At 44.0% G+C, this 27,651-nt stretch overlaps 1 protein-coding gene across 5 annotated transcripts in view; it reads left to right on the top strand.

Annotated features, from left to right (window-relative positions):
• LOC144782081 (cadherin-related family member 4-like) overlaps positions 1 to 27,651 on the top strand; it is a 359,291-nt gene that overhangs the window by 283,858 nt on the left and 47,782 nt on the right. For 4 of the 5 annotated variants that reach the window (XM_078661234.1, XM_078661232.1, XM_078661231.1 and 1 more), the window contains exons 16-17: positions 14,783 to 14,916; positions 24,442 to 24,501. In XM_078661234.1, the coding sequence (XP_078517360.1) occupies positions 14,783 to 14,916; positions 24,442 to 24,501 (194 nt within the window). The remainder of the gene's footprint in view (positions 1 to 14,782; positions 14,917 to 24,441; positions 24,502 to 27,651) is intronic. The other variant, XR_013601103.1, reaches the window with a different exon arrangement.

Raw genomic sequence — 27,651 nt, 5'->3', positions numbered from 1 at the left:
TCTGCCACCCCAGTTCAGACATGGCTATATGCAAATCAGTCTGACCCTGTGCCTCATGGGAACAGTCCAGCCCGAACTGCCAAGCCATGCCTTCCCTGGACCGGAAACAAGCTTCCGAGGACCGGTTTCTGGCATTACAGCCGTCTTCAGCCCGGCTTGATTGAATCCAGTGGCAAAGTGAGCAAGGGACTCACGTCTGAGCATACCCTGCCACACTTGTGGCGGCCAAAAGCGGTACAAAAGGGGGTGGTGATGGACGGAGCATCTGAACCAATCAAACACTCACACCCAGTCAAAAGATCTGGGTTTAATCCATCACCGTTCTTTAGCCCACTCTGCCACCCCAGTTCAGACATGGCTATATGCAAATCAGTCTGACCCTGTGCCTCATGGGAACAGTCCAGCCCGAACTGCCAAGCCATGCCTTCCCTGGACCGGAAACAAGCTTCCGAGGACCGGTATCTGGCATTACAGCCGTCTTCAGCCCGGCTTGCTTGAATCCAGTGGCAAAGTGAGCAAGGGACTCACGTCTGAGCATACCCTGCCACACTTGTGGCGGCCAAAAACGGTACAAAAGGGGGTGGTGATGGACGGAGCCAGAAACCGGTCCTCGGAAGCTTGTTTCCGGTCCAGGGAAGGCATGGCTTGGCAGTTCGGGCTGGACTGTTCCCATGAGGCACAGGGTCAGACTGATTTGCATATAGCCATGTCTGAACTGGGGTGGCAGAGTGGGCTAAAGAACGGTGATGGATCAAACCCAGATCTTTTGACTGGGTGTGAGTGTTTGATTGGTTCAGATGCTCCGTCCATCACCACCCCCTTTTGTACCACTTTGGCCGCCATAAGTGTGGCAGGGTATGCGCAGACGTGAGTCCCTTGCTCACTTTGCCACTGGATTCAAGCGAGCCGGGCTGAAGACGGCTGTAATGCCAGAAACCGGTCCTCGGAAGCTTGTTTCCGGTCCAGGGAAGGCATGGCTTGGCAGTTCGGGCTGGACTGTTCCCATGAGGCACAGGGTCAGACTGATTTGCATATAGCCATGTCTGAACTGGGGTGGCAAAGTGGGCTAAAGAACGGTGATGGATCAAACCCAGATCTTTTGACTGGGTGTGAGTGTTTGATTGGTTCAGATGCTCCGTCCATCACCACCCCCTTTTGTACCGCTTTGGCCGCCATAAGTGTGGCAGGGTATGCTCAGACGTGAGTCCCCTGCTCACTTTGCCACTGGATTCAAGCAAGCCGGGCTGAAGACGGCTGTAATGCCAGAAACCGGTCCTCGGAAGCTTGTTTCCGGTCCAGGGAAGGCATGGCTTGGCAGTTCGGGCTGGACTGTTCCCATGAGGCACAGGGTCAGACTGATTTGCATATAGCCATGTCTGAACTGGGGTGGCAGAGTGGGCTAAAGAACGGTGATGGATCAAACCCAGATCTTTTGACTGGGTGTGAGTGTTTGATTGGTTCAGATGCTCCGTCCATCACCACCCCCTTTTGTACCGCTTTGGCCGCCATAAGTGTGGCAGGGTATGCTCAGACGTGAGTCCCTTGCTCACTTTTGCCACTGGATTCAAGCAAGCCGGGCTGAAGATGGCTGTAATGCCAGAAACTGGTCCTCCGAAGCTTGTTTCCGGTCCAGGGAAGGCATGGCTTGGCAGTTCGGGCTGGACTGTTCCCATGAGGCACAGGGTCAGACTGATTTGCATATAGCCATGTCTGAACTGGGGTGGCAGAGTGGGCTAAAGAACGGTGATGGATCAAACCTAGATCTTTTGACTGGGTGTGAGTGTCTGATTGGTTCAGATGCTCCGTCCATCACCACCCCCTTTTGTACCGCTTTGGCCGCCATAAGTGTGGCAGGGTATTCTCAGACGTGAGTCCCTTGCTCACTTTGCCACTGGATTCAAGCAAGCCGGGCTGAAGACGGCTGTAATGCCAGAAACTGGTCCTCCGAAGCTTGTTTCCGGCCCAGGGAAGGCATGGCTTGGCAGTTCGGGCTGGACTGTTCCCATGAGGCACAGGGTCAGACTGATTTGCATATAGCCATGTCTGAACTGGGGTGGCAGAGTGGGCTAAAGAACGGTGATGGATCAAACCTAGATCTTTTGACTGGGTGTGAGTGTCTGATTGGTTCAGATGCTCCGTCCATCACCACCCCCTTTTGTACCGCTTTGGCCGCCATAAGTGTGGCAGGGTATTCTCAGACGTGAGTCCCTTGCTCACTTTGCCACTGGATTCAAGCAAGCCGGGCTGAAGACGGCTGTAATACCAGAAACCGGTCCTCGGAAGCTTGTTTCCGGTCCAGGGAAGGCATGGCTTGGCAGTTCGGGCTGGACTGTTCCCATGAGGCACAGGGTCAGACTGATTTGCATATAGCCATGTCTGAACTGGGGTGGCAGAGTGGGCTAAAGAACGGTGATGGATCAAACCTAGATCTTTTGACTGGGTGTGAGTGTTTGATTGGTTCAGATGCTCCGTCCATCACCACCCCCTTTTGTACCGCTTTGGCCGCCATAAGTGTGGCAGGGTATGCTCAGACGTGAGTCCCTTGCTCACTTTGCCACTGGATTCAAGCAAGCCGGGCTGAAGACGGCTGTAATGCCAGAAACCGGTCCTCGCAAGCTTGTGTCCGGTCCAGGGAAGGCATGGCTTGGCAGTTCGGGCTGGACTGTTCCCATGAGGCACAGGGTCAGACTGATTTGCATATAGCCATGTCTGAACTGGGGTGGCAGAGTGGGCTAAAGAACGGTGATGGATCAAACCCAGATCTTTTGACTGGGTGTGAGTGTTTGATTGGTTCAGATGCTCCGTCCATCACCACCCCCTTTTTTACCGCTCAGAGAAGGCCTACATCAGAAGTTTTAACTTTTTGACTTCTGCAGAACCTCTCTGAATCACTACTGAAAAACCGGGGACCCACGCATAAGCAATTTCTACAATTTGAACAATAATTGGACTGGCCTTTTGTGATTGGTTCTAAAATAATAGCCCACATGCTGATCCTTTGAAAAGAACATATCTGGCATCACCAGAATGCTTAAAAATGCCAGCCCAATGCTTATTTTTACTACAAAGTTTTAAGCAAAATGCATAAACAGGTATAGATCACACAATAAAAAAATTATGAAATAAATTATTTTAAAAAGCACACATCTAAATTTTAATTTTAATGTAACGGAGCGTTTCAAAATTATTTACTTCTAAAAGAAAAGGCGATATGCGTGACTCAAGCTTATCACTTTACCTTTTTTGGCGTCTAGTGCATGCTCTCTCTGTCAGCGCAGACCAGTGCTTGAATTGGGGCCACCAACTGTCCACACTGGATTCTGTTTGGTATGGTTTTATTTTTTTACAACAAATGTTATTGAGATTTTACAACCAACGGGGCTGACCCCCCACAATCAATGTTCATACAGATCATAGGTTATAGGTACATAAGCTGCTGATGAGGGTAGCATTTGAGGATCAATACAACATTCGAACTAATAACCCCCCCACCTCCCCCCTCCCTTGCACCGTACTTCCCACTTGGAACACTATACAGGCGTATAAACATACAGATATATCTCCGCTGTTTGGTATGTTTGTGCTGCTCCCACAAATTAAGATTAGGACACTAACTTAATCTTTAGGTCCCAAATTTATATTCCTTCACATTTACACAACTTTTTGTTTTAAAAATCAGATTTCAATTTTGTTTGATTATGGTTTTTATACTTTATTAATCTGGTAATATGATTTAATTTTCAAAACAGTTGTGGACACCCTTAGTAGGTGTTGCGGACCCCAGGTTTAGAATTGCTGGCCTAAATCATCAGTTAATCTCTGCCCCCTCATGTTCAGGGATCAGGCAAACTTCCCACAGGATAATGTAGATACTCCCAGTACCTGCGCACTTGCTGTTGCTTTTTTGTTGCTGCAAATATAACATCTTGTTACAAAATATTAGAGCAATTTGTAGTGTGCAGGTAGACACTGATAGGTGAAACCTCACAATTGTGTCCAAGCAATGTAGAGCAGGAGGCCCAGCAATACTCAGGGCAGCTTCCCTGACGATGAGCTGAGACATGAAACGCACAGGGGCTGTGAAGGGAAAAGAGTTTAAGATCCATGGAGAATTAAAGAAATTTACATCATAAATATGAGTCAAACGCAGCCACGGCCCGTGCAGGTAAGAGCGGTCGGGAGGGGTGTAGGGGGATTTCGACAGACGACGATGACGATGTGGGAAAATGTATTATTTATTTATTTTTCCCTCGTGGTCATCTGTTGAATCCCTCCCAACCCAGCCCTACCGCTCTTACCTGCACAGGCCGCGGTTGGTCAAACGAAGGACCATAACGAATGGTTGATATTAAACAATGGAATCAAGGAACGCAAAGATTTCCTTTATTAGCGACTTTAAAAGAGCAGGATTCAAGTCTACATATTCGAGTTACATTGCAGTATCGTGGTGCCCAGCCTGTTGCTGAGCCCTCTGGCTTGACACTGTATAGATACAACTTATATACAGGCCTTTTTGTCTCTCGCTGGGGAAGATGAGACTTGGGCCACTTGGAATGCCATTTGTAGGGGCTAGTTTATGCACACCTCCGCCTGTGGATAAAGTTCCAGGGGTAAATTACAGATTGGGTTGCCAAGTTCCTTAAACAAAGGCATCAAGGCTCGAAGACTTGTGTTTCACTAATGTCCATGGGCCAGCATTGACCCTGGACAAAGGCAGGAGGCCTCTTCTAACTCACAGTGTGAGTGGACAGCTTTATTGTGTTTGCTCAGACATGCCTATAACTTGCTCTCCTCCTTCTTAATCCTTCACATTCGGGGCTGGCTTTAGGGCAGTGAGGCTGGTGCAGCTGCACTGGGCTCTGGCCTGTGGAGCGGGGTGCTGACCTTGGTGAGGGGGCGCTGTTTTTACAGTAACTTAAGATTGGAGAGATGAGAGGCATTTTGTGCCCGGTGATAGTGAGAGTATCCGAGGAGGCGGTCATGGAGTGTGGGGGCACCAAAAATGATTGTTGCATCGGGCACCACCAGCGCTAAAGACGGTCCATCACATCCATTTAACCATCAGAATCTAATCCAACCTCTAGACTTCTGAATTGGTGCTATGAGGCAAGCGCCGCCAAGCGACCATCTGCCAAAGCCTCTGGAAATGTAGTGGTCTGCTGTATTGGGCATTCCTGGGGCCGAATTACAGAAAGTGTTTCAGGTCAGAGCTGGCATTTGCGCCCGCTTCTTTCACCGTGGGAGCACCCTGATTATATAGAAGTGGCTTTAGATTCTTGCGTGGCGCCCTCTTTAATGTGGATCGCCCCTGCCCACATCTTGCATTGACTAATCATGGAGGGTGTTACTCATTTGCCTTTGCAGATGAGGGAACACCTTGCCTTTGTACTCATTTCATATTACAGATGTGGGAACTGAGGCAAAGAATCTGCCAGGATGTGCGCCACATAGAAGTGGTGCACAATCAGTGAATCCCCAATGGGCACCCTCAGGGAGGGAGGCACGATGGCAAACGGGACCCCCGGGAACTCTCCTGCTGGCTGATGTAATAATGCACTGCACCCGCCTGCAAGGGGATGCCTTTTCCTCTCTTCAGTGAGATCGAGCCTACTCTGAGATCTACACATTTTTTTGTAATCGGGTGTGCTGTCTCAGTCTGCACTGGGCACACCTAACTCATGGTGTGCTGCAGTGCAAACAAGGACAGTGGGTCTGATATGTAATTTTGGCATTGGAACATTTCCTAATCTCCAACAACCCTGGAGCTAACCCTGCTCCTGGTTGGCCTTCTATGGTTCTCTTCCCAGAAATGTTAACATGCTTCCACACTGCTTTGTCCACATACCCAATACCATCACTCGTCAAGCACCTTGTCAAGCAGTCCCACAGGCCATCTCAAACTTATCTTCACAGCCTCCTGTTGCTCCTACACACAACTTAGGCGTCCAATTCTCCTCTAGGCTGGGTCCTATTACACTGCTAGGAAGAAACCTTGTGATAGGGGAACCTTCCAAAAGCAGACCTGTCTGTGTCCTAGCACCACAATGATGTCTTACAAGAATAATGACTGACCTTGCATCTCGCCTCTACCGGTGATTCTTCCAGATAAAGACAGTCTTGAATCAGGTATGGTGATTTTCTTCTGCCATCCAATATCTTCAAGACCAAGATGTTGAAAAGCCATCAATGCATAAGTATACTTTAAAATACAGAATGCAATTAAAAAACACGTTGAAATGTCACATGTAAACGTGCAAATACATACCGTGCCAAACCCAAGCGAAGGTGCAAAAAGGTGGCAGTTGTACCCCTAGGGGTGGAACCATATGCTTGCTCTCCAGGGTGACATACAAATGCAAATCGCAGTTAAAATGTTCAGCTCCAAACACAAAGATCTGTCATTTAAAACTGCAACCAAGACAGAAAAATTTAAAAATTATGGCGGTCCCCTCAATCTCTGCTAAGCTTATCCCGTCCAGGTGACAATGAGTGACAGCTAACCAGGGGCGATGGTTTTACACTCAGCCACATATGCTTTACTCACGATACACAAGCCAATGTCCCTTATCCTAAGAACCAGTAAGTGGATCTCAAGCACATATAGATAGGACAGAGAATGTAATCAATTAGTGTTACTTGTGACAAATCCCAAGCAAAGCAAGGGGTATGCAACCAATGCGGTGCTCTTGCCACAACTTAATTGCAAACAAACGTACATATTATGGTAGGTTTCTAATGCCTCTATATCTTTCCGTCTGGCCTTCTCAAACACGTAGGATTCCGCGTGGGATAGAGTAAGCAGAGAATTGAAGGAGCAGGGTTTAAGGAAGACTGTCACGTCAGAATTGCCTTCAACAGTGTTGTTTAAAACGAATTGCTTCAGCCAAACTTGTGTAAAACCCAAATCCCTTTGATGAAGCACTGAGAGTCATATTCCTATGTGGACATAGCTAAACGCTTTGTTAAGCATGGAGAACTCTTCCTTCAGGGAAATAATAAGATAAATTGACCCTGATTGAGTCTCCTGCAAGCGTTGCTCAATATCTCAATCCTCTGCACTGTGTGGGTGGCAGGAGTGCCCATGTGAGTGCACGGTGAGTGATGAGACAGTGTGAGAGTAGGGTAAAGGTGTGACTGCAGGGTGAGTTAGGTAACCATATGGTGCGGATGTAAGTGCAGAGTGGGATGAATGAGTGTGGGTGAGTAGTGTGTTCGTATAACTACAGGGTGAACAGTGCAAGTGCATTGCGAGTGCAGAGTGATCGCTGTGAGTGCAGGGTGAGTGGGTGAATGGTGTGAGTGCATGGCGATCAGCATGAGTGCATTGTATATCACTGTGAGTGCAGGGTGAGCATGAAAGTGAAGGGTGAGAATGAGGAGTGAGTTGTGTGAATGCAGGGTGCATTCCCAGACACTTGAAGTAACTCAGCATGCTATTGATGGCGGCATAGAGTTTCAAATATAAGTTAAACTATTGTTATCGTGAAGGGTTTTAAGTGGGATGAAAAAACTGGGGAGTGTAGGAAGCTGGGTTTCTGTTGTAGTAACCCACCCACTTTTTGCTAGATGTCTGATGCACTTTGACTTGATGTGCCCTGGGTCCAGGGCCGGACTGGGCATAGCTGGCACCGGGCAGTCCCCTGGTGCGGCGCATGGGTGGGGCCGGTTTTGGGCCCCTGGGGGCCGTTTTTGGTAGCTGCAAAATCGTCCCTGTACCAAAATCGGCCAAAAAACGACCGGCAAAGAGCTCGGAGGTACCTCCAACACCCCCCTCCCCCTGAGTGGGGAGGGGGGCCGGCCGAGCACTTTGCAAGGGCTGGTTGTGGTTCCAAGTCCAGCCCTGCCTGGGTCCCTGCCAATCAAGTTCCCAGGGCCTGTGCTCTTTCCCCAAACTGTTCCTTTGTACCCCCAATTGGCACCTCTCTGGCCACATGCAAGTCCCTTGTAAAAGGTACCATGGGTACCAAGGTCACTGTGACCAGGGAAGGCCTCTAAGGGCTGCAGCACATATAGTTTCACCCTTAGAGGTCCTGTAGCTTAACACACATACACACTGCCATTGCAGGCTGCATATTTTGGTTCAGAGAAAAGTGAAGAGTCGACTTGGAACACACTCCTGTGTGCCATGCCTGAAACCCACTGCCTATGGTATAGGTAAGACACCCCTCTAGCTGGGTGCACAATACCACTGGTGAGGGTACAGTTGCATGAACACTGTACCTCTACAGTGTCTAAGTCCATTTTTGGACAGTTTAAGTGCAGTAAAGCCATAAAGAGTATATGGTCTGGGTGTTTGTAATTACGAACTCCACAGCACCATAATGGCATTACTGAACTCTGGGATGTTTGGTAGAAAACTTCTCAGCATAATAAACCCACAGTGATGCCAGTGTGGGATTTGTTATGCAATGTATTCAGAGGGCATCTTCGAGATGCCCCCTGTACAACAACAAGCCTCTGGTGGGTCCCCTGACTGGTACACACCAGCCTGCCACCACGAGACATGTTTCTGGACCCCTGGGGTGGGAGCCTTTGCTTCCTGAGCAAATAAACAAAGCCTTCCCTGGGCTGAGGTGGTCACACCTCCCCCAGGTCAGGAAGAGGAGAGCTTCAAAGACCTTGCTGCCTTTGTAACACAACTCACAGCCTCTCTTGCTATCAGGACCAGGCCCCCTTTCTATCTCCTGTCCTTTTCGGCGGGAAGAAAGGTGGGAAAATTAGCACAGCCCAGAAGGTGTGCCCACCTCTGCCAATCCCACGCCACAGGTGGGGAGGCGAGGTTAAGCCCACTCTTCAGATACCCGCAACCTAAGAAGAAGAAGGATGGAAGAAGAGGCCCAGCAGAGGAGACTGCAGAGAAGAACTGACTTGGGCCCAGCCTTACTGGCCCGTCTTCAGTTTCCAGAGATCCTGCACCAAAAATCGCCTTGCCCTGCATACAGTTACCTCCAGAACCCTTGGGAGGACTGCCAGCCTTCAACAAAGACCGGATCTCCTGTTAACAGCAGCTCTGTTCAAAAGAAACACCCAAGACAGATTTTGAGCCTGCTGAGGACAAAGAAATCCGACGCCTGGAACCACCACTGCACCCGATACCTATGGCCCGAATCTGGGTGGCCCACTGGTCCCAGCGAGGTCCCCTAGCATTCCAGAGTCCAAGTCCACTGTGGTTTGACCCTTCCAGGACTCCCCAATGTTGCCTGCAGCCTCTGCACGGTGACCCACCCCAACCTCCAGTGGCCCGGTAAGGTGGCATGCGACTTCAAAAGGCACCCCTGCATCCAGGCGCCCTGGAGAAGAGAACCCGAGGTGCACCTATGTCCCGAGCCCTCCAACTTACCTGCCCAGCTGTTGGTTCCTCCTGGAAGTCTTCCTGGACCGAGCCTGCAGCCAAAAAACAAATTCGGCAATCTCCATTGAAAACAACAGGGCACCCAATGCCTAAACAGCACTCTGCACCCGGCCGCCCCTGTGCCACTGTGGGTACACCTTGTGTGCTAACTCAGACCCCTCTTTGCCCTGAGCCTAACACCAAGAGCTTTGCTCCCACAACCTTGTGGCCTGCTTGTGAGCGGCCACCAACCGGAGGCCCCCTATCCCCTATTGGATAACATTGGGCCTTAGCCCTCTGAACCCGGCCACTCTAGTGTTTCTGAGGGTGTTCTGAGAGTACATCCTCGACCCTGGGGGAACCCTGGTTCTAACCCCAGAATACCAACTCCCACAAACCAGTACTTACCTGCAAAACAATAACTTCATTTCCTCCCATAGGATTGCTTTGACTGCTTTTCCTTGACAATTCTTCTAAGTGTGGAGTTGGTTTGTATGAAACATTGAAAAACTTCAAATGTGTAAAAACGGAATTACTTACCTTTTGTGTAGGAAATGTCTCAGTGTGATATCTAGGCATATCACACTAAGTAGCAAAAGTAAATAAAAAGTCATCTAAAAAGTAATGTGCAGCGTAATCTATAAAGTAACTGCAAAGTAATTTTAAACTGTTGACTTACCTGTAAATCAACCAACTGCATTTGAACCTGCATTCCACTGTAAATCACTGCATACGATTTTGCAAAGTATTATTTCACTTACCTGCATCAGGTCTGGCTTGGTTTAAGAATTAAAATAACTAAATATTATTTTTATACATTCAAATTGGTCTGAGTTCAGTCTTTGAGTGTGTGACATCATTTCTTGCCTCATGGTGTACAATAAATGCTTAACACTACCCTCTGATAAAGCCTTACTGCTTGCCCACACTACTACAAATAGAGTAAGGTGCTATCTACTTTTACCACTGCCTACCTTTTGGGTTCCACTGGACTCTGGGAAGTTCGTTCCAGCCCGACTTGCCGCTGGACCCACACTCCGATCGGATTCATTCCCTGCAGTAACTCTGATTCCTCCAGGTTCTGCGATCTCACACAGACGAGCAACTCGATTGACTTCGCCGAAGACATCCTCTCACAGCGCCCCGTGCTACATGCCACCATGTTAGTATAAATTGCCTCTACCCTCGCATCTTCCCCGCCCCCGCCTCACCCAGCCAATTCTCTGAATTCAGTTATCCCTTCTATTTATAGCCATTCTCGAAGACGCTTGCTCGCTTCCTCCCAACGGACCAATCCATCTGGCCACCACGGCTCCTCAGATCCATTTCCACATATCCTCCAGCACCTTGAAAACCAGACAACCATGTCCTGAAGACGATCCCAAATCGACGAGGATCGAAACGCCGTCGACTCCACAGCGCAACATTAGGCGCATTTTCTACCTTGGCTCAATGCAAACCGTGAATTAAGCTTGACAGTCACTTTAACTGTTTACCATCCTTGAGCCACCCACTGTACAAAATTCTCACCACTATTCACTTTGCGCCGCTCACGCTGTTCACCTTGTCACTTGCGTCGCCACCGTCTTCACTTGTATATTTTTTGAGCACCAAGTGCAATTTGGTTGTCATATGATGTCACAGTGCTGCCATAACTGTATAAATATGACCCTGCATAATTTTTTCTGAAATATAAGATGAATAACAATACAAACTCAATTGAAAAATAGTCTCCTTTATTTCTGCATGTGTAATGCTTTCTACATACATGCATAATTGTCTATGAAATATTACCTGATGGGATATTGTATGTTTTTCTACCTTTCTACCCCAATCCCGACTTGGTTTATGGGTCACACTCCTGTAACTTCTTACTACTTGATCACCAGCAAGAGCAGACTCTAGTACTTTCTAAAATCTTCTCTCTGATGTACCAGTTTCAGAATGAGGCTACGCTTTACTAGAATTGTGCAGGAGAAATGTGCACTGTACAACACAGGATGACATGATGGAAACTCATGTAAAATGTGTGTATGTCTGCAATAACACCAATGCTTTAGTGATAACAGCACACATAAGCATTTGCATTCTCATAGAATGCATAACATTACGGCCCATATTCAAGTTAAATCACTTTATCAACAGTTAGAGAAATTACATCCTTTTCCAGTTTTAATATCTTCAGAGATGGAACAAATTCTAATATTCTTTAACCTACTGTTCCAGTTTCTCAAGACACTTCACATAAGCAGACAAAGGAAAGGATACAAGCAGTAGTGGCTGCTACCATACCTGGTTGCTGAGGCAGGGACGGAAAATGTAAAAAAAAAAAAACATTTACCTGTGACAGCTAGCTGTCCAGCAGTCACTTATCCTCCGTCCTCTTCTTCCTGGCTCCGGTCCGGCAGCAGCATGCAGGAAGCACTTGGCTCCCAGCCTCCCGCTATCCAATCACAACACTGCAATGCAGCGTTGTGATTCGTCTGAGCGCCGGGGATTGGCACTCAGCCAGGGAATGGGGGCCTGGGCAAGTTCTCCTCACATGCTAAAATGCAGCTTGCATCGAGAAGATGCGAAGTGCGCATGAATAATTGGCCGGCCCGACAGGGTTGGCCAAACAGTCGTAACAGTCGCGGGCAAACCACTCCTCCCCTGCTCCTCTCTCATTGGAGCGAGCAGCCCCACCCTAAACACAAAGCGTAGCCTTAGCAGAAGAGCTGCCAGTGGAAACAAGGTTAAACGTTCTTCCTGAGTCCCAGTGCTTAATTTGTAAATAAATAGTATATGTTTATTTGCACAAAATGTTTCTTTGGATGCTGCCTCCCATTACCTCCAGATGTGGTGTGACCTACTTCCACCACTCGTGTGGGGGGCTCCACATTTTATGACCTGAGAGATACTCTGGTTGTGGATGACTTCAGAGCACTTATTACAATCAGCCACACCTTTTAAGTACGGTTTCCCCTACCACATGGCAATTTGCTATGCTTCTTGATTGCTATTACATTTTGTAATTAGTTGGGTGCTTTTCGCAATTCTGCCACCAGGTGGTGCACGGCTCTCGTGTTGAGACTGAATGCAGCCAGTACAATCACATAACTATATTTAGCTGCGCCGTCTACTTTTAATCTTTAACAACTGGGCCTGAAGGGGCGAATATATGTAGTATCCTGTTCCCCATAAATAGGTGCAGTGTTGTCCACCGGTAACCCATCGACTCCGATTCAGTCAGGGAGTTTACACATTTTGTGCCACTGACTGCCTGATTCACATTTAAACAATACATTTCAGATCTCTCTGTTAGGAAGTTCTCAACTTTCCCACAGCCCGAAACTCAACCAGACAATCAACAAAGTGATCTGAACTATTAACCACATAACCAGCTCCCTTTGAGCTCGCCAGATATATATTTCATCAGCGGCGGTCACAATCTCTTGATTAGTAGCTCGTCTGCCTCTACAGTTTCTATTTGTTTATTCATTTATTCTTGCGATTATATTTTGCGTCAACAAAACCAACCCACAAGGTTATCTGGGTGCTTTCCATAAGAACAGTTATTACTACATACAGTAATTTTACAAAAGAACAGTTACATATGTTTCACTATATAACAAGGTCCTTTTTAAAAAGTGGTCACAAAATGAACCGACAATTATAACCATTAGCCACGTAGATGTGTGAATATCAGACACAAAATTACAAAGAAATGAAAGGAAAAAAAACTGTTCTAACCAATGACAGTTCAATATGTATATTTTGTACCTTTATTCTTCAGGTTTTGGTCATCATAATCTCTCTGTTTTTGACCCCCTCCCCACACCACCAAGCTACTATCTTGCAATCATGTGGTGGGAGACCTTCAATTGCTTTTTCTTCCTCGTCCAAAATGGTTACCTGCATTCTATGTAAACTGCAATTTTGGTAAAAAAAAACAACAACAGCAACAAGAATTCTGAGGCCACTTGGCCGTTTTCAGCAGAGGTTTGTTAAAATACGGAGTTGAGTTCATGGATGAAATAGTCTGCTCTACTGAAGAGCGCGTTTATCTTCTGTACTTTCAACTCATTGTCTTTACCCCAACCCCTGGGCTAATGGATGGGCAAGAAGTCAACCCTGTGGTTCCCTTCCACGCTTTCCTTGCAGTGAGCGGTCCCCTCCAGTGTGTAGGGTCGGGCCCTAAGCCCTCATGCTTCTAATAACTGCAGACACAGGACACACTGGATACATGGTGCAACTGGCCCAGAGCATGTGCGCTCGGCCACTTTTATTGGAGCTGTGTCACCTGACCAGTGACATCAGTGGTGGGTGGGTGTTTAGTGTAGATACATACTCAGCACTAGAATGCTGACTGACTCTGAGTCCTTACACAGTGCAGCCATCACTTTCTTTTTCCATGCAGCAACCAGTTATTCATTAGGTGTTTTTGTTAACAGTCCAGTTGTTAGCCCCAGGAAGAGCTGTTTCACACAGTACTCCTTCTAGAGAGATGTGCCGCCGCGGCCAGGGCGACTGATGCTGAAATCTGGGGATCACGGTTCGATCCCCAGCACCGGCGGCAGGTTAGCCCAGCACCATGTGACTCTGGGCAATAGCTTGCTTAATCTTCCCGATGGCCCCCAGCACCTAGAGACCCTTACGGGTGATTGTTCGCGCTTTACAAATGTGGATTATTATTATTATTATTATTATATTTATCGTTACAACACGCCAGGGTGCCCTCTTGCTCAAACCTTTTGTTTGAGATGACACCGGCTCCATTTGGAACGGTGACGTAAAGCAGGAGCCCCTAGAATCAAGCAACATTAACTGGGAAGGTGGACAGCCTCTTGGCCCAGAGCCTTGGCCAGGTCTCAGCCGCCACTGCTTGTACCTGAGTGTGTCACACATCCATACGTTGGCTTGCCTTTATAATGCTAGGCAAGCTGTCAACATATAGGTGGTGTTATTGGCAACTCAGGGGAATGGGCATGGCATCGAGGGTCCCAGTGTCAGACACCAACCAACAGACTTGAAGCAAAAGTCCCAGGCAAGTGTAAAATGTGTCAATGGAGACAGTGTGGTGGAGACCACTGTCAGACTGCTAGGCAGGGACGGTGAGGGTCCCTTCAAGCTATCATGCAATTGTTGGGCACCGTGAAGTGCACAAGTTTAATGTGACAGTGTTCATTAACAATACCTGTTGCAAGTGGAGTAGTCTGAGTGGTAGGTTTACTTAAAGAAGTTTGACAACCCCGTAATTTCCAAGCATAATGCTAGTGATGGTACTGTCGACAAACCAGTAGTAGCAGCCCGAGGATCCTCCTCATCCTGTTTTTCAGTTTTGATCTATATGACAGTGTGAAGGAAATTATGTTGGCGTAGTCTATCTCTCTAGACTTTTGGTTTTACTCTGTAATTCTCCCCCATGGTTCTCAGACCTTGACACATTTTTACTTGGGTTTTCTCTTATAGCCACATCTACCAGTTGTGGTTACTGCCATAGAGCGATCCTGGGATCCAGAACCCTGGTTTGTAGCTGCAATAACCGTGACTGCTGTATTGCTCACCACCGTTGCTGGAATCATGGTGTGGAAGATCCTATCCAAGTAAGACCTATATGCATCTAATTCACAAATACAATACACAGTGGGCACATTGAACCACATCTGTAGAACTATTTACAATTATCTGGCAAATCAACTCATAATAAATTCTTCACTGAAGAGACTTCTCATTAACCAAAACGATGCAAGGTGACAGACTTATTGGGTAGCACTTTCACTGTATCTCTGCAGCCGTATAAGGGTGGTCGTGCACAGTACTCCGGCACCTGTCACCTTTTGGTGCCACTGGTTACAGATTCCCACAGTACATTAAGCAAAAGGAGATGCACCGAACACTACACATGTAGTCCATTGTGATTGCATTAATCTCTTCTTTTATTTCAAAATCAATAATAGTTCATAAAAACAGCCAACACGTTTCGTACCCCAAAGACAGAACTTTTTAGAACTTCATCAGGGCTTATGCGGCATAATGCAAATTCACAATAGAGTGATAGAGTATGGTATTTCTTGTGATAGAGAGATGCTCCAAAAACTGTCAGTAGTTGACACCTTTTATTTCGCGATTCATTCAAACCATCAAGTAATGAAATAGAAAATAGTAGTCCTTGTGGAGAACAAGTACTCCAAATGGTAAGATTTAGCCACCTTTTATATCAGGATGCAAATAAGCTTTCAAGTAATGGCATATACAACAGTAGTCCTTGTGGAGAAGATGTACTCCAAATGGTGAGAGTTAGCCACCGTGATAAGCGGCCGTGCCTCCTTCCAGAAATGCCATGGAAGAGACTTCTCACAGGGAGAACATATTCTGTGAAGAATGTCTCTGAAAATCGTATTCTTGTCTCACAGCACCAGTGTGTGGCAAAGGAGCATCCCCTAGAAGTAAGTTTCAAGTTTATTTATGTTTAATAATATGCCAAAATAGGCAAGGCAAACATTGGAAAAATAAAAATACATTAATATAAAGAAACATAGTTATCAAAATATCATCATAAAAGCAGTATATTTTGTTTCATTACATATATAAAACACAGCTAAAATACTTTACACGTAATCTTAAACATAAAAATAAATAGATTTCTTTCTCACTGACTAGTGCAGCAACATAACATCAATTATTGAATCATATATTGGAGCATATTCAATGTGAAAATAGATTGTATACATGTTTCTGTATTTATCCCCTATCTAAAATTCTCATCTTTTCAACAAATAAAATGTTAGCATATATGGGGCCAGATGTATCAAGCCTTTTTGAGTTTGCAAACAGGTCGATTCTGCGAATTGGCCCATTTGCGAACAGAAAAAGGCCTTTTTTAATGTATGAAAGGCTTTGGCATCTGCAATTTATGTAATCACAATTTTTAGAGATTACCTAAATTGCTAATGCAAATCGGGAATTGCACTTTTGCAAATCCCTATTACACACGCAATTAGCCTTTCCTAAGTGTGAACTGTGCATTTAGGAAATGGTAATTACCATCAACCTCAAGTTGATAGTAACCTTTGTGCAAACTTTTTAAAAATGCACAAAAATGCATTTTTCAAAGTGCTATGTAGCGCACACATGCCCCTATGGCATGTGTGTGCTTTACATGTGCATACTTTCTATTTTTGGGGGTGATTCAGTGGGGACCTTAGGCCCCCAGGCACCATTGATTTTCCATTTGCTAATTTGGTATCGCAAATTAGCAAATGAAAAACCAATCATTCCTATGGGCCTCTAGGCCCATAGGAATGAAAAGAGTCATATTACCTAATAGTGATTCGCTATTTTCCGAATCACTATTAGGTAATGTTAAGCAACCGCAAAATATTTTGCGATTTCTACATATATTGCATTTTGCGATTCCAAAATATCGATTCGGTACAAATCGCTATTTCAGAATCGCAAAATGTGTGTTTGAGACATCTGGCCTATGGTCTTCTGCATCTTCCACATTGACTACATCATAGCAACATTTATTTGCCTGCATTGGCTTCTGCTTGAAGTTCAGCGTTCATCCTAGACAGCATGCATGACCTACAAGGCCATCCACCTAAACACTCCAAAATAATTATTAGGTTGGTTCAATGTGATTAATACGGGTGATTAACTACTCTGACATTAATATCAGAGAACTACATTTATTAAATAATAGGCCCAGGTGGAATTTTTGTCTTCCAGTGTAATCTCATGTCATTTGTGGTATTTCGAGTTATGCTTGTTAAGCAAAATTACCAAATTTATGCCATTACACCAGGTTGTATAATTAAACAACGATCAGGCAAAAATCCTATTGCAGAGGCCTAGGTAAATTGTGATTGACCAAAATGTAAGCAGATGTTGTCACAGCACTTATGCTCTTGTCAATATTTCTTTTAGCACTAAATGCATCCTTGCTTCCAAAATCTACGCATCACACACTAATCAAATTGTTTCATTAAAATATAGCTCTAAATGGAGGATTTTCATTTTGTGTAATTGTGTGGCATTTTTCTGATTTTTTGCGTTTTCACACAAAAATAATGTATGCAAATTTCATACATCCCTAGAATAATTTTGCATTTATATTTTTAAAGTTTGATTTTCATAAATATTACATGAACAATTTCTGTGTCATCAATACTAATTTTGGTCTTTTCCTGTTTATGGCAGTGGTGCCTCATCTATAGATGAGTACTTGCGTTTCACCTGAGTTCTAATTTTTTTTAAATCCCTTCCTCCTTTATTATATTTTTTATTCCCTTGTCCTTTCTCTCTTCTATGAATTTATAGCTAGCTTAGGTCATAACAGCTGAAAACAGGTTTAAACCCCCCCCAAAAGATTAGTGAAAAAATAGAGGTAAAGAGTAATTAGGATGTGCTTATACATCCTTTAGCTCGCTTTGTAGCAATTAAATAAATAAAATTGATAAAACAATGAGTTCTTTTTCTCTTCGGGATAACTATTTGCAACTATTAAAAGATTATATTTAGTAATATACCACAATTAATCTTGATGACCCTATTTTAAATGCACTACTTCATTATACAGAGGAAAAGACTATGGGACTGATTTACATTTTGGCAGACAGGTATCCTTCACCGTTGTGACGGAGTAACCCACCCGCCGAAATCTAAATAAGTCCCCAAGTGACCTTCTGTCAAACAACTTATGCATTTGCTCTCAGATGGCAGAGAAGTTATTCAACAGTGGGTTCTTACTCTCAACTACTGGAGCACTTCAATTATCAGCATTTCCACTTATACATGACAAGATAAAAGCTACTTTAGATTGGTTATCAGGAAGTATTGTGGGCTTTTATAAAAACGCAAGTGACACTGGTTAACGACTAATGTGCTCTTCTTAGGATCCCCTGTAAATCTTTCGAGTAGTGTGAAAGATACATTGAGAATTACTAGTGGATAGCCGTATGAATAGAACTTGGAATCTCGTACAAGAGATAGCAAGTACCAGGTCTGGGACTTGGCTAGCTTTTTTCTGTTCAGTCTTGTCAATAATACATAGTTCATGTTTGATTAGAATCCGTTGTGGTTGCAAGGCTTTGTTCTCAGACCTCATGAACTGGCCTTCATTTATAAGTTAGTTACTATGTCTAATATTTGATACACAGTAGTTTAAGAATCCATCACTCAGGTTAGAAGATAAGGTGGCTTAGGCAATTTGTCAGAAAACACTAACCCTGACTTCTGGATTCATTGGCAGCAATTAATGTTTCTATATGTCCCCGTATTGACGGATAACCACAGACCCGGGGAAAAGGGACTGGCATAAAAGAGAAAACCTAAATTTTGGCTGTCGGCTCTGTGACTTGTCGCTCTGCTGGGTACTGACGTCTACAGGTCATAGTGTCTATATAAAGAAAAAATGATAATTTTGTGTATGCGACTACTAAATTGAATCATCTAGTACTTTCTAATAAAATTACATAACTTCAAAATATATCCTTGTTTTGGACTCTCTATGTTGAAGTGGAACACTGGTATTCTGGAAAACTGGAGCATAAATAATAGCTATAGAAATAATGTTACTCAACCTTTGACATAAAGACCCTACCTTCTCAGGCAAGGTCATTCCCTTCTAATTTGTGAATACATGTTTTCGAGTGCTAATATGCATTAAAGTTAATCTGTTTGCAAAACTGTAATACAACAATCATACATCAGCATTCTCTAGCTCTCACTAACACCAATTGGCCTCTTCCCTTAACAACCACCACTTCTTTAAATGCAATATATGCATTGTGAATTTAACAACCGTCTTTTAAAGCAAAATAATCCTTTTGTTGCCTCACATAAATAGGATGTGATCATTTTCAACGAAAATATAGTTCTGTTACTCCAAGGTAATTTGTACTGTTAAACTATCAAAGTTGATTCCAAACATGACTTAAATTCTTATGATACATATGTGAGTTCAGTGTCCTTTACACACACTCAAGGTACCGGCTGCAGCAACAAAGTATCTTGATTGCTTTGCACTGAGGCTGTGAATCACATGGAAACCTATATTGGCAATGTCAAAATCTCTGCCATCACTCCCAAACAATGTGAGAATTCAGTGACTCATGGGAAATGTAGTTTGCATTCAGGCACCCATCCATAGTGTGTCTTTTGGATACACCAATCCTTTAACTAATTGGTGCTGACACTCTGGGACCACTACCAACATTTCATTCCCTGGAATGAACTCAACGTGTGTCAGTCCCGCGTTTGATCATCCACAGAGCAAAAGAAGGTAAGCCACAGATGGTAATATAGATCTTGTATCATGAGCTTAGCTGTAAAACATTGATTCCCATATCTCCGTGATAAAAGTAAGTTTCTTCCTTTACTTGAGGACTGGAATAATCAGTCCCGCCATTTACGGCAAAGTTAATTTTTGCATCCTTTAATTACTGACTGTTCAAGTTTTGGCAAACAACCATTAGTGTTTAGGTGAGAGCAGTACAGCAAAGGTGTACCTCCTAATCAGGTCCCTGGTGCACTAATTGATGTGATATTTTATGTGGAAAGACATCTGCTTAACTCTTGCCCACTTTCCTTCTAATGTGAGGCTACTAAACCTGAAATTCTGCTCACCAGTGACCCATCTTGTCACCAGTGTGTCAGGCAGTTACCAGAAAAGTGCTCTTACTGACTGCTCACTTTTCCACCCTCCACTCCTGTGAGGATCTTCCTTTTGGTACCTGAAAAATGCACCGCCAATCCCCAAGCACGAGGATGTTGGAGCTGTTACTGCATATCAAGCACTGATAATAATGCGCTGAATGGCCAGAGAGCCAGTCAGCGGAAAACACCACAGTAATAAATAGGGCCCAAAATATACTCCACAGAAAACAACCAAAAAAAAACCTCCACATGATTTCGATTCTACGTTTAGCCACGTTAGATAAAGGTAGTTGCAATTCCAGTTCAATTAAATAGAATGTAATTTATTTTTGTTAGGTTTAAAGGAGGAAAAATAAAAATACTCTCCACAAAGTAAAAAGACAATTCATCACATTAGATTAAAATACAGACAGTGCTTATGCAGCTCACATAAATGCAATAAACATTTCGGGACTGATTACGATGCCGGTCTGACCGCCAAGGCCCAATTCCAACCGCCGAAGCTGGGAAATCACAGCCGGCCGTATTATGATGCAACTGCTGCTACAGTGGCGGTCACATCTACGGCGGTGCACATATCCCCGAATATGTCACTGCAGGTGGGCACAAATGGACAGAAAACGTGCAGTTGTACACTCACATGCATGACTTTTGTGGGGATATGACTTGTGCTCTATGTACCCCATTGCTGGAGTGTAGCGGAATGTGCACAGCCCAGTTAATAGGGATACATACTGCAGAAAGACTTTCCTGGGATTCTGGCCCCTACAGGGGCGTTGTCATCGGGGTTCTGCTGCTCAAGTGTAGGGGGACCTGGAGAAAGGGATCTACGGCAGAGACTGCTGGGGAGAAGTGGTTTTGGGTGAGTATCTACCCCAAAACCTTTGTTTCCCACGACTCAAGGCATGCGGTTGGACCGCCATGGTCGGGTCGTCAGAAACCAACTTCATAATCCGGACGGCGGTCGGGGATCCCTGTACTGGCCTATGGCTGCTGTTGGAGTCGGCGGTTTAACAGCGATCGGTCGGAGTACACGAGGCATGCATCGTAATCCGGCGGTCGGACTGGCCGATTCCGACAGGAGGTCGGACCACCTCCGACAGAACCTCAGAATGTGGTCCGACCATCATCGTAATCAGCCCCTTAATTCTGAAGAAATAGTTAACCAATAGACAAATGAAACTGAAATTAAATTAAAATTTGATCTTAGATCAAAGGATTACCGGCTTTCCAGGCATCCACAAAGTAACTCTTGCCAATATCAGTTCTAATTCAATGTAATAACTACATCATTTTGTAGTAGATGTATTACTGAATTACCAAAATCTCAGTTTAGAATTCCTGAAATTACAAGTTCAGGCCCTTGGGAAATAAATGTATGGACTCACCATTACAGTGTGGATTTCCGTAATGTATTCCTTAGTCCCACTATGCAGGTGTTAAATGTCTGCAGGAGTCGTGTGTAAGGGAATAGGAAAATGCTGTCGGTGGGGTAGAGCCCAATGTGACCCCAGGTGCCTTGGCGGGGGTTGGGTAGGAGCTAGGAAAACGAGTCCCAACCATACTGCAGCCCTTTCCTCAGGCGGTTTTACGACTTGGTAAATTCGAGATTTACAACTTAGAATCAGCTTCTTAAAGTGTATCCAAATTATTGAGGTTAACAATAGTAATATACATTTTGTATATATATATATTTATTTTAATTAATGGGAGTGACAGCTCATTCATTATTTGCATGAACCCTTTATTAAAGAAAAAATGGTACATTATCCTCAGTTTGTCTTGCTCCTCCTGGGTAAAGGACAGAGGTAATTTCCTTTTCATGCCAGGTAGGGTTTTTGTTTGTACTTCATCTTTCTGGAACAGATATTCAACTTAAAATGTGTACAAATTTGATTGCGCTTTGTGTGATCCTGTCTCGAGGAGGCGGTAACACTTGAAAACAGATCAAAAACACTGCAAAATCAAAGAACCAAACATTGACTGCCAAAATATCTCCCCAAGTAACTTTCAATATACAATTTACCCATTATAAAGCACTTGTCCCAAATATATTAGTACTAGATTTATAATAGGGAGTTAGTCCAGTCCTTCAATAGGTGAGAGGATTTAGGAATTTAAAGCAAGTTTACATTTTTTTAGAGAAATGTTTATGTAAGGTATGTATTTTATCAGTCTATATTTTAGAGTCAATGGCCCTGATTACAAGCGGTGGAAGAGGGCACAGGATGAGGTATTTACCACACCTGGTAAATACAGATGTATTTACTGTGTGCTCTAAATACCTCGTATTCCAATGTTTCCTCTGAAAAATTAGGAGTTACATGCAAAATCTGACAAATCTGAATAGAATACTATGTGTATCAAAATCTACAGCACATTTTTCCCCAATAAATTTCACTAGGTTGGATCTACTAAAATTTGCCAAAGCAAAAGTGTCAGAGGTGTGGTATTACTCCGTGACATGGTATTTTGATCCATGCCCAAAATTAATGTTCGCAACGGGATCAGAATTTACCTGATCAGAGGCTTTAATCAGACATACAGAGTAGCCGTAGCACCTCCTAAAACTAAACTATGTTTAACAAACTCAATAAGTCTTACATGCATCCCACTTACAAAAAGAACAACCTTTCAGTACATTTATTAGTTCAAGAAATATTATGTTTCAGTGGCCAAGAATCATGTTCTTATGTTATAACCCCTTGTTGTAAATAATTTTGTCCACCCTAAGCGTGGAAGGGTATACTCAGATGTGAGTCCCTTGCTCATTGCACCATCAGGATTCAAGCAAGCCGGGCCGAAGACGGCTGAAATGCCAGAAACCGGTCCCCGGAAGCTTGTTTCCTTCCCAGTGTAAGAATTGGCTTTTGTAGTCTGGTCTGCCCTGTTCCCATGATGCACTGGGCCAGGGACAGACTAATTTGCATACAGCCAGGTTCTGAAACTGGGATGGTGCAATGAGCTAAAAAACGGTGTTGGATCTAGCCCTGATCTCTTGACTGGGTGAGAGTATTCTGCTTAATTCAGAGACTCTGTCCATCACCACCCCTTGTTGTAAATAATTTTGTCCACCCTAAGCGTGGAAGGGTATACTCAGATGTGAGTCCCTTGCTCATTGCACCATCAGGATTCAAGCAAGCCGGGCCGAAGACGGCTGAAATGCCAGAAACCGGTCCCCGGAAGCTTGTTTCCTTCCCAGTGTAAGAATCGGCTTTTGTAGTCTGGTCTGCCCTGTTCCCATGATGCACTGGGCCAGGGACAGACTAATTTGCATACAGCCAGGTTCTGAAACTGGGATGGTGCAATGAGCTAAAAAACGGTGTTGGATCTAGCCCTGATCTCTTGACTGGGTGAGAGTATTCTGCTTAATTCAGAGACTCTGTCCATCACCACCCCTTGTTGTAAATAATTTTGCCCACCCTAAGCGTGGAGGGGTATACTCAGATGTGAGTCCCTTGCTCATTGCACCATCAGGATTCAAGCAAGCCGGGCCGAAGACGGCTGAAATGCCAGAAACCGGTCCCCGGAAGCTTGTTTCCTTCCCAGTGTAAGAATTGGCTTTTGTAGTCTGGTCTGCCCTGTTCCCATGATGCACTGGGCCAGGGACAGACTAATTTGCATACAGCCAGGTTCTGAAACTGGGATGGTGCAATGAGCTAAAAAACGGTGTTGGATCTAGCCCTGATCTCTTGACTGGGTGAGAGTATTCTGCTTAATTCAGAGACTCTGTCCATCACCACTCCTTGTTGTAAATAATTTTGTCCACCCTAAGCGTGGAAGGGTATACTCAGATGTGAGTCCCTTGCTCATTGCACCATCAGGATTCAAGCAAGCCGGGCCGAAGACGGCTGAAATGCCAGAAACCGGTCCCCGGAAGCTTGTTTCCTTCCCAGTGTAAGAATTGGCTTTTGTAGTCTGGTCTGCCCTGTTCCCATGATGCACTGGGCCAGGGACAGACTAATTTGCATACAGCCAGGTTCTGAAACTGGGATGGTGCAATGAGCTAAAAAACGGTGTTGGATCTAGCCCTGATCTCTTGACTGGGTGAGAGTATTCTGCTTAATTCAGAGACTCTGTCCATCACCACCCCTTGTTGTAAATATGTTATAAAGCAGGGCAGTGCTATGTTAAGGCCATTGCTTGTTGCTGCTTTACAGCACCAATGTAAATGGCCACAAGAGGGTGCTGGAGTATAAAAATGGCCTCAAATCAGATCTTGCTGCTACTAGAAAGAGAGCGTCCCAAAACAAAACAATATTCTGCCCGGGGCTCTGATAATCCTTCCTCTGGAGCTGCTTGAACGAATTGTTAAAATCAAAAGTATGCAAAGTAGTGACTAATCCATGTAATTTGTCTGTTCCCGAAGAATATATTGTGTAAAAAAATGTATCAATTTATCTGTATTTTCCAATTACTATCAGGTACACCGATGCAACTTTGCTTAACGCTTTGTTTATCTCTTCTAGATTTAGGATGCTTACCTTTGTGAAGGCAGAACCCATGTCAGATCCACTGCTCAGCTCAAGGTGAGACCAGGTCCACTAAAAAAGAACTCGTTCACAAGGTAAGGGACCCGGACGAGGGCCCTTGAAGGGTAGAGAGGTCCTCATAAAGGAGGTTGGAGGGGATATGTCCTCCCTATTAAATGTATCTACAAACACTTGGGTATCCCTTCTAGAACTAAGCTGGTTCCTCCAAGAGAGAAAAAGAGGTCTAGGGGACACCAAGGATTTTTTCGTCAGTCTTTTGCCGACCCTCTAATGTGGTTGGGAAGGGGAAAGACATTAAAAAAGAAGACTGCTTTCCTTTGCTCTAGGAGGCTTGTTTGCCGCATGTTAATTGTTCAGAGGACAGTGGGCTCAACCTATTGGTGTATACTCTGTACGGCTTTTGGAAACCTAAAAAAAATCTGTTATAAATCCTAGCACATGTGTTACAAACTTTCATAGGTAACAGGGCTGCCTAAACCGGTTGACTGAGATCTGAATTTTATGAATTTGTAAAAATCTTGTGGTCTCTCAAAGGTGAAGCAGGCTTTACTAATGTACTCATACATACAATCACAAAGAAAACCGAGTATGACTAAAAGGGGTATATTCACAAAGGCATTTTGGAGTATGTAAAGCAGTACTCGTTACTCTTACTCACACATTGGATTTGTGAGTCGGTCCCAAATCATCTAAAATGGGAATACCATTTTAGTATACCCAATTAGTATAAATAGAAAAGATTGTACCCTCTATGCACTTTTTCTAAGAGAGAGGTAGATGTTTCAGCCCGTTTCATATCCGTATGTAAGAGTACATAAAACACTGCTGTTCTACTGCTTCCTGTACTCATGAATGCATTTGTGAATCTGATCCAAAGTGTTTAAGTAGGGCTAGTATGTAGTCTCTGATGCTTTGAGGGATAATGCCTTTCTAGAGGGAATGTGTTTAGAAATATTGCTTACAAACAGTTTATAAGCTTAATGGGCAATATTTTCAATGTTCACTTCAGACAGATTGTAGCCTTAGTGGTAACTGCACACCCGATTACAGGGTGAACTATCTGCATTAGCTCTTCATATCACTGAACCCAAATGATGCACTGTGCATTGAGTTAGTGGTTGCTGGGTAAACTTGTGATCGACATGAGTATGTGTCTAAGTAAAGTTTGGTGGTGTTCTTTTGGGTGCATTTCTGGCTAGATAAACCATCTCATCACATATGTGATTTATGATGTCACAGATGTGTGTGGTAAGAATGTGGCAAACATCAACTCGATAATGCCTGATATTTTTTGTCTTTCAACCAAGCACCCTTCGGCATTATACTCTATCTGTAACTAATTTATGTCACATTTGTGCTTGCTGGATAAGCCATTGAAGGAAGATTCCGTATTACACTGTTTTTAGACCACCCACAAATTTTGCCTCAAGAAATGACGCTTTGTTTTCCCTAAACTATTTTAATATTCATTCTTCCACACTTCAATAACGCCTGAGTTGTCTGTGAAGGGCCTAAATATAAGCTCATTTGGATTTTCAAATTGATTAGCAGCAGTGCGTAATTTGTATTAAAAAAATAAAATTGAAAAAAACAAGTAAAAAATAAGTGCCATGGGAGGCCATTGCAGCTTGCACATCCCGCCAGTACTGCCAAATGCAGTGCCACCTCTACCTACTAATCATCATATATCGCCAAATGTGACTATTTGAATTATTCTTTTTATTTTTATTTTTTTTATTTTTATTGAGAATTCATGAGGCATAATGAAAAAAAAAACAATATCCATGATTTAAATGAAAGAGATAAGATACAATATAAACAATCCGCCTAAATTTACAATACAAAGGTAATACACAGATCGATTATCGGATTATATAGCTTAGTATCTAATTGAATTTATTCTTTTATATAATCAAATAGTTAATGTTGTTAATATGAATATTATAAATATTAAGGCGGCTGCCACAAACCAAAAGGAGATGAAAAAAAAAAAAAAGGAGAATGACAGTTAAGATTATTATAATGGTCCTGAGGACCCAATGAGCTTACTACAATCTGCTAGCCCGCCAGGCAGCCACTGGTGCCCAGATCTTCATCCCCACTTCTCTTAATGTTTTACCCTTAAGTTCATACAGAGCCGCCTCCACATTATGTATTCCTAATAGTCTGGACATCCACATTTGGAAGGTTGGGGCCTCAGTGTCTTTCCAGGCTGCTGAAATTAATATTCTAAGTACAGCTGTAGAGATAAAGACTAATTCTTCAGTCTCAATATTTAATTTCAATTTACTTTCGCATCCTATGATCATGAGTGTTGGAGACAAAGTTATCTTAGTATCCAGCAACCCCGCCCAGAATGCTTCAATCTCTGTTTTAATTGATCCAAGTTTCTCGCACTGATAAAACATATGGATAATATCAGCCGGACCTTTACAGCATCTGGGACAGTTGCTGTTCTCCCTCTTACCCCAATCATAGAGCTTGGAGGGAGTATAATACAAGTTAAATAATGTTTTGAAGTGCTGAGCTCTTAAATTGGAGGAGCGTAGGAATCTTCCATCCATTATAAGGGCTCTGTCTAAGTCAATGTTCGGATCCTCCAATTTTAAAGCCCAGGCTGCCTCAGTTTTGCCCATATCGTCCTGGGATTTCTCCACAAACAGCCTGTACACTCCGTTGATTCTAGGTTCACCCCCTTCAGATAATCCAGTATGTTACACCTCTCCCGTAAGATGATACGAGGCCTTGTTGATTTGATTGTACTGACCACCTGAGCATATTTGTAATCTTGGCTACCCTGGAGGGAGTGCCTTTGTCTCAGGTCTTCCAGAGTTCTACACTCATCCCAGACCATAACTTGCCCCAGTGTCAGGATACCCTGTCGCTCCCAGTGTCTCCAAGACCCATCATTACTTAGGTTAGGAAAGAGGCCCGAGTTCCAAAGTGGGGTGTGGTGATTATATTTAGAGATTGCCAGAGCGTTCTGAGCTGCTGCCCAGACCCCCCATATCCCTTCAAGTGTCTTGTATCTCGATTTATTAAAATAGCTTCTTTCTGTTTTCCTTAATAATACCCCGGTAGCCTCACTGCCAAGCAGCAGTTCAAAAATAGATGGGATAACATCTTGTCTGCTCGGGGAGTTTACACTATTTCCCACGGGATCGAATAATATAGCCATCTGCGTAA

Source organism: Lissotriton helveticus, chromosome 9, assembly GCF_964261635.1.
Source record: "Lissotriton helveticus chromosome 9, aLisHel1.1, whole genome shotgun sequence".
Taxonomy (NCBI): domain Eukaryota; kingdom Metazoa; phylum Chordata; class Amphibia; order Caudata; family Salamandridae; genus Lissotriton; species Lissotriton helveticus.
Note: the sequence above shows the minus strand (reverse complement) of the source record. Positions and strands in the feature narration are given on the sequence as shown.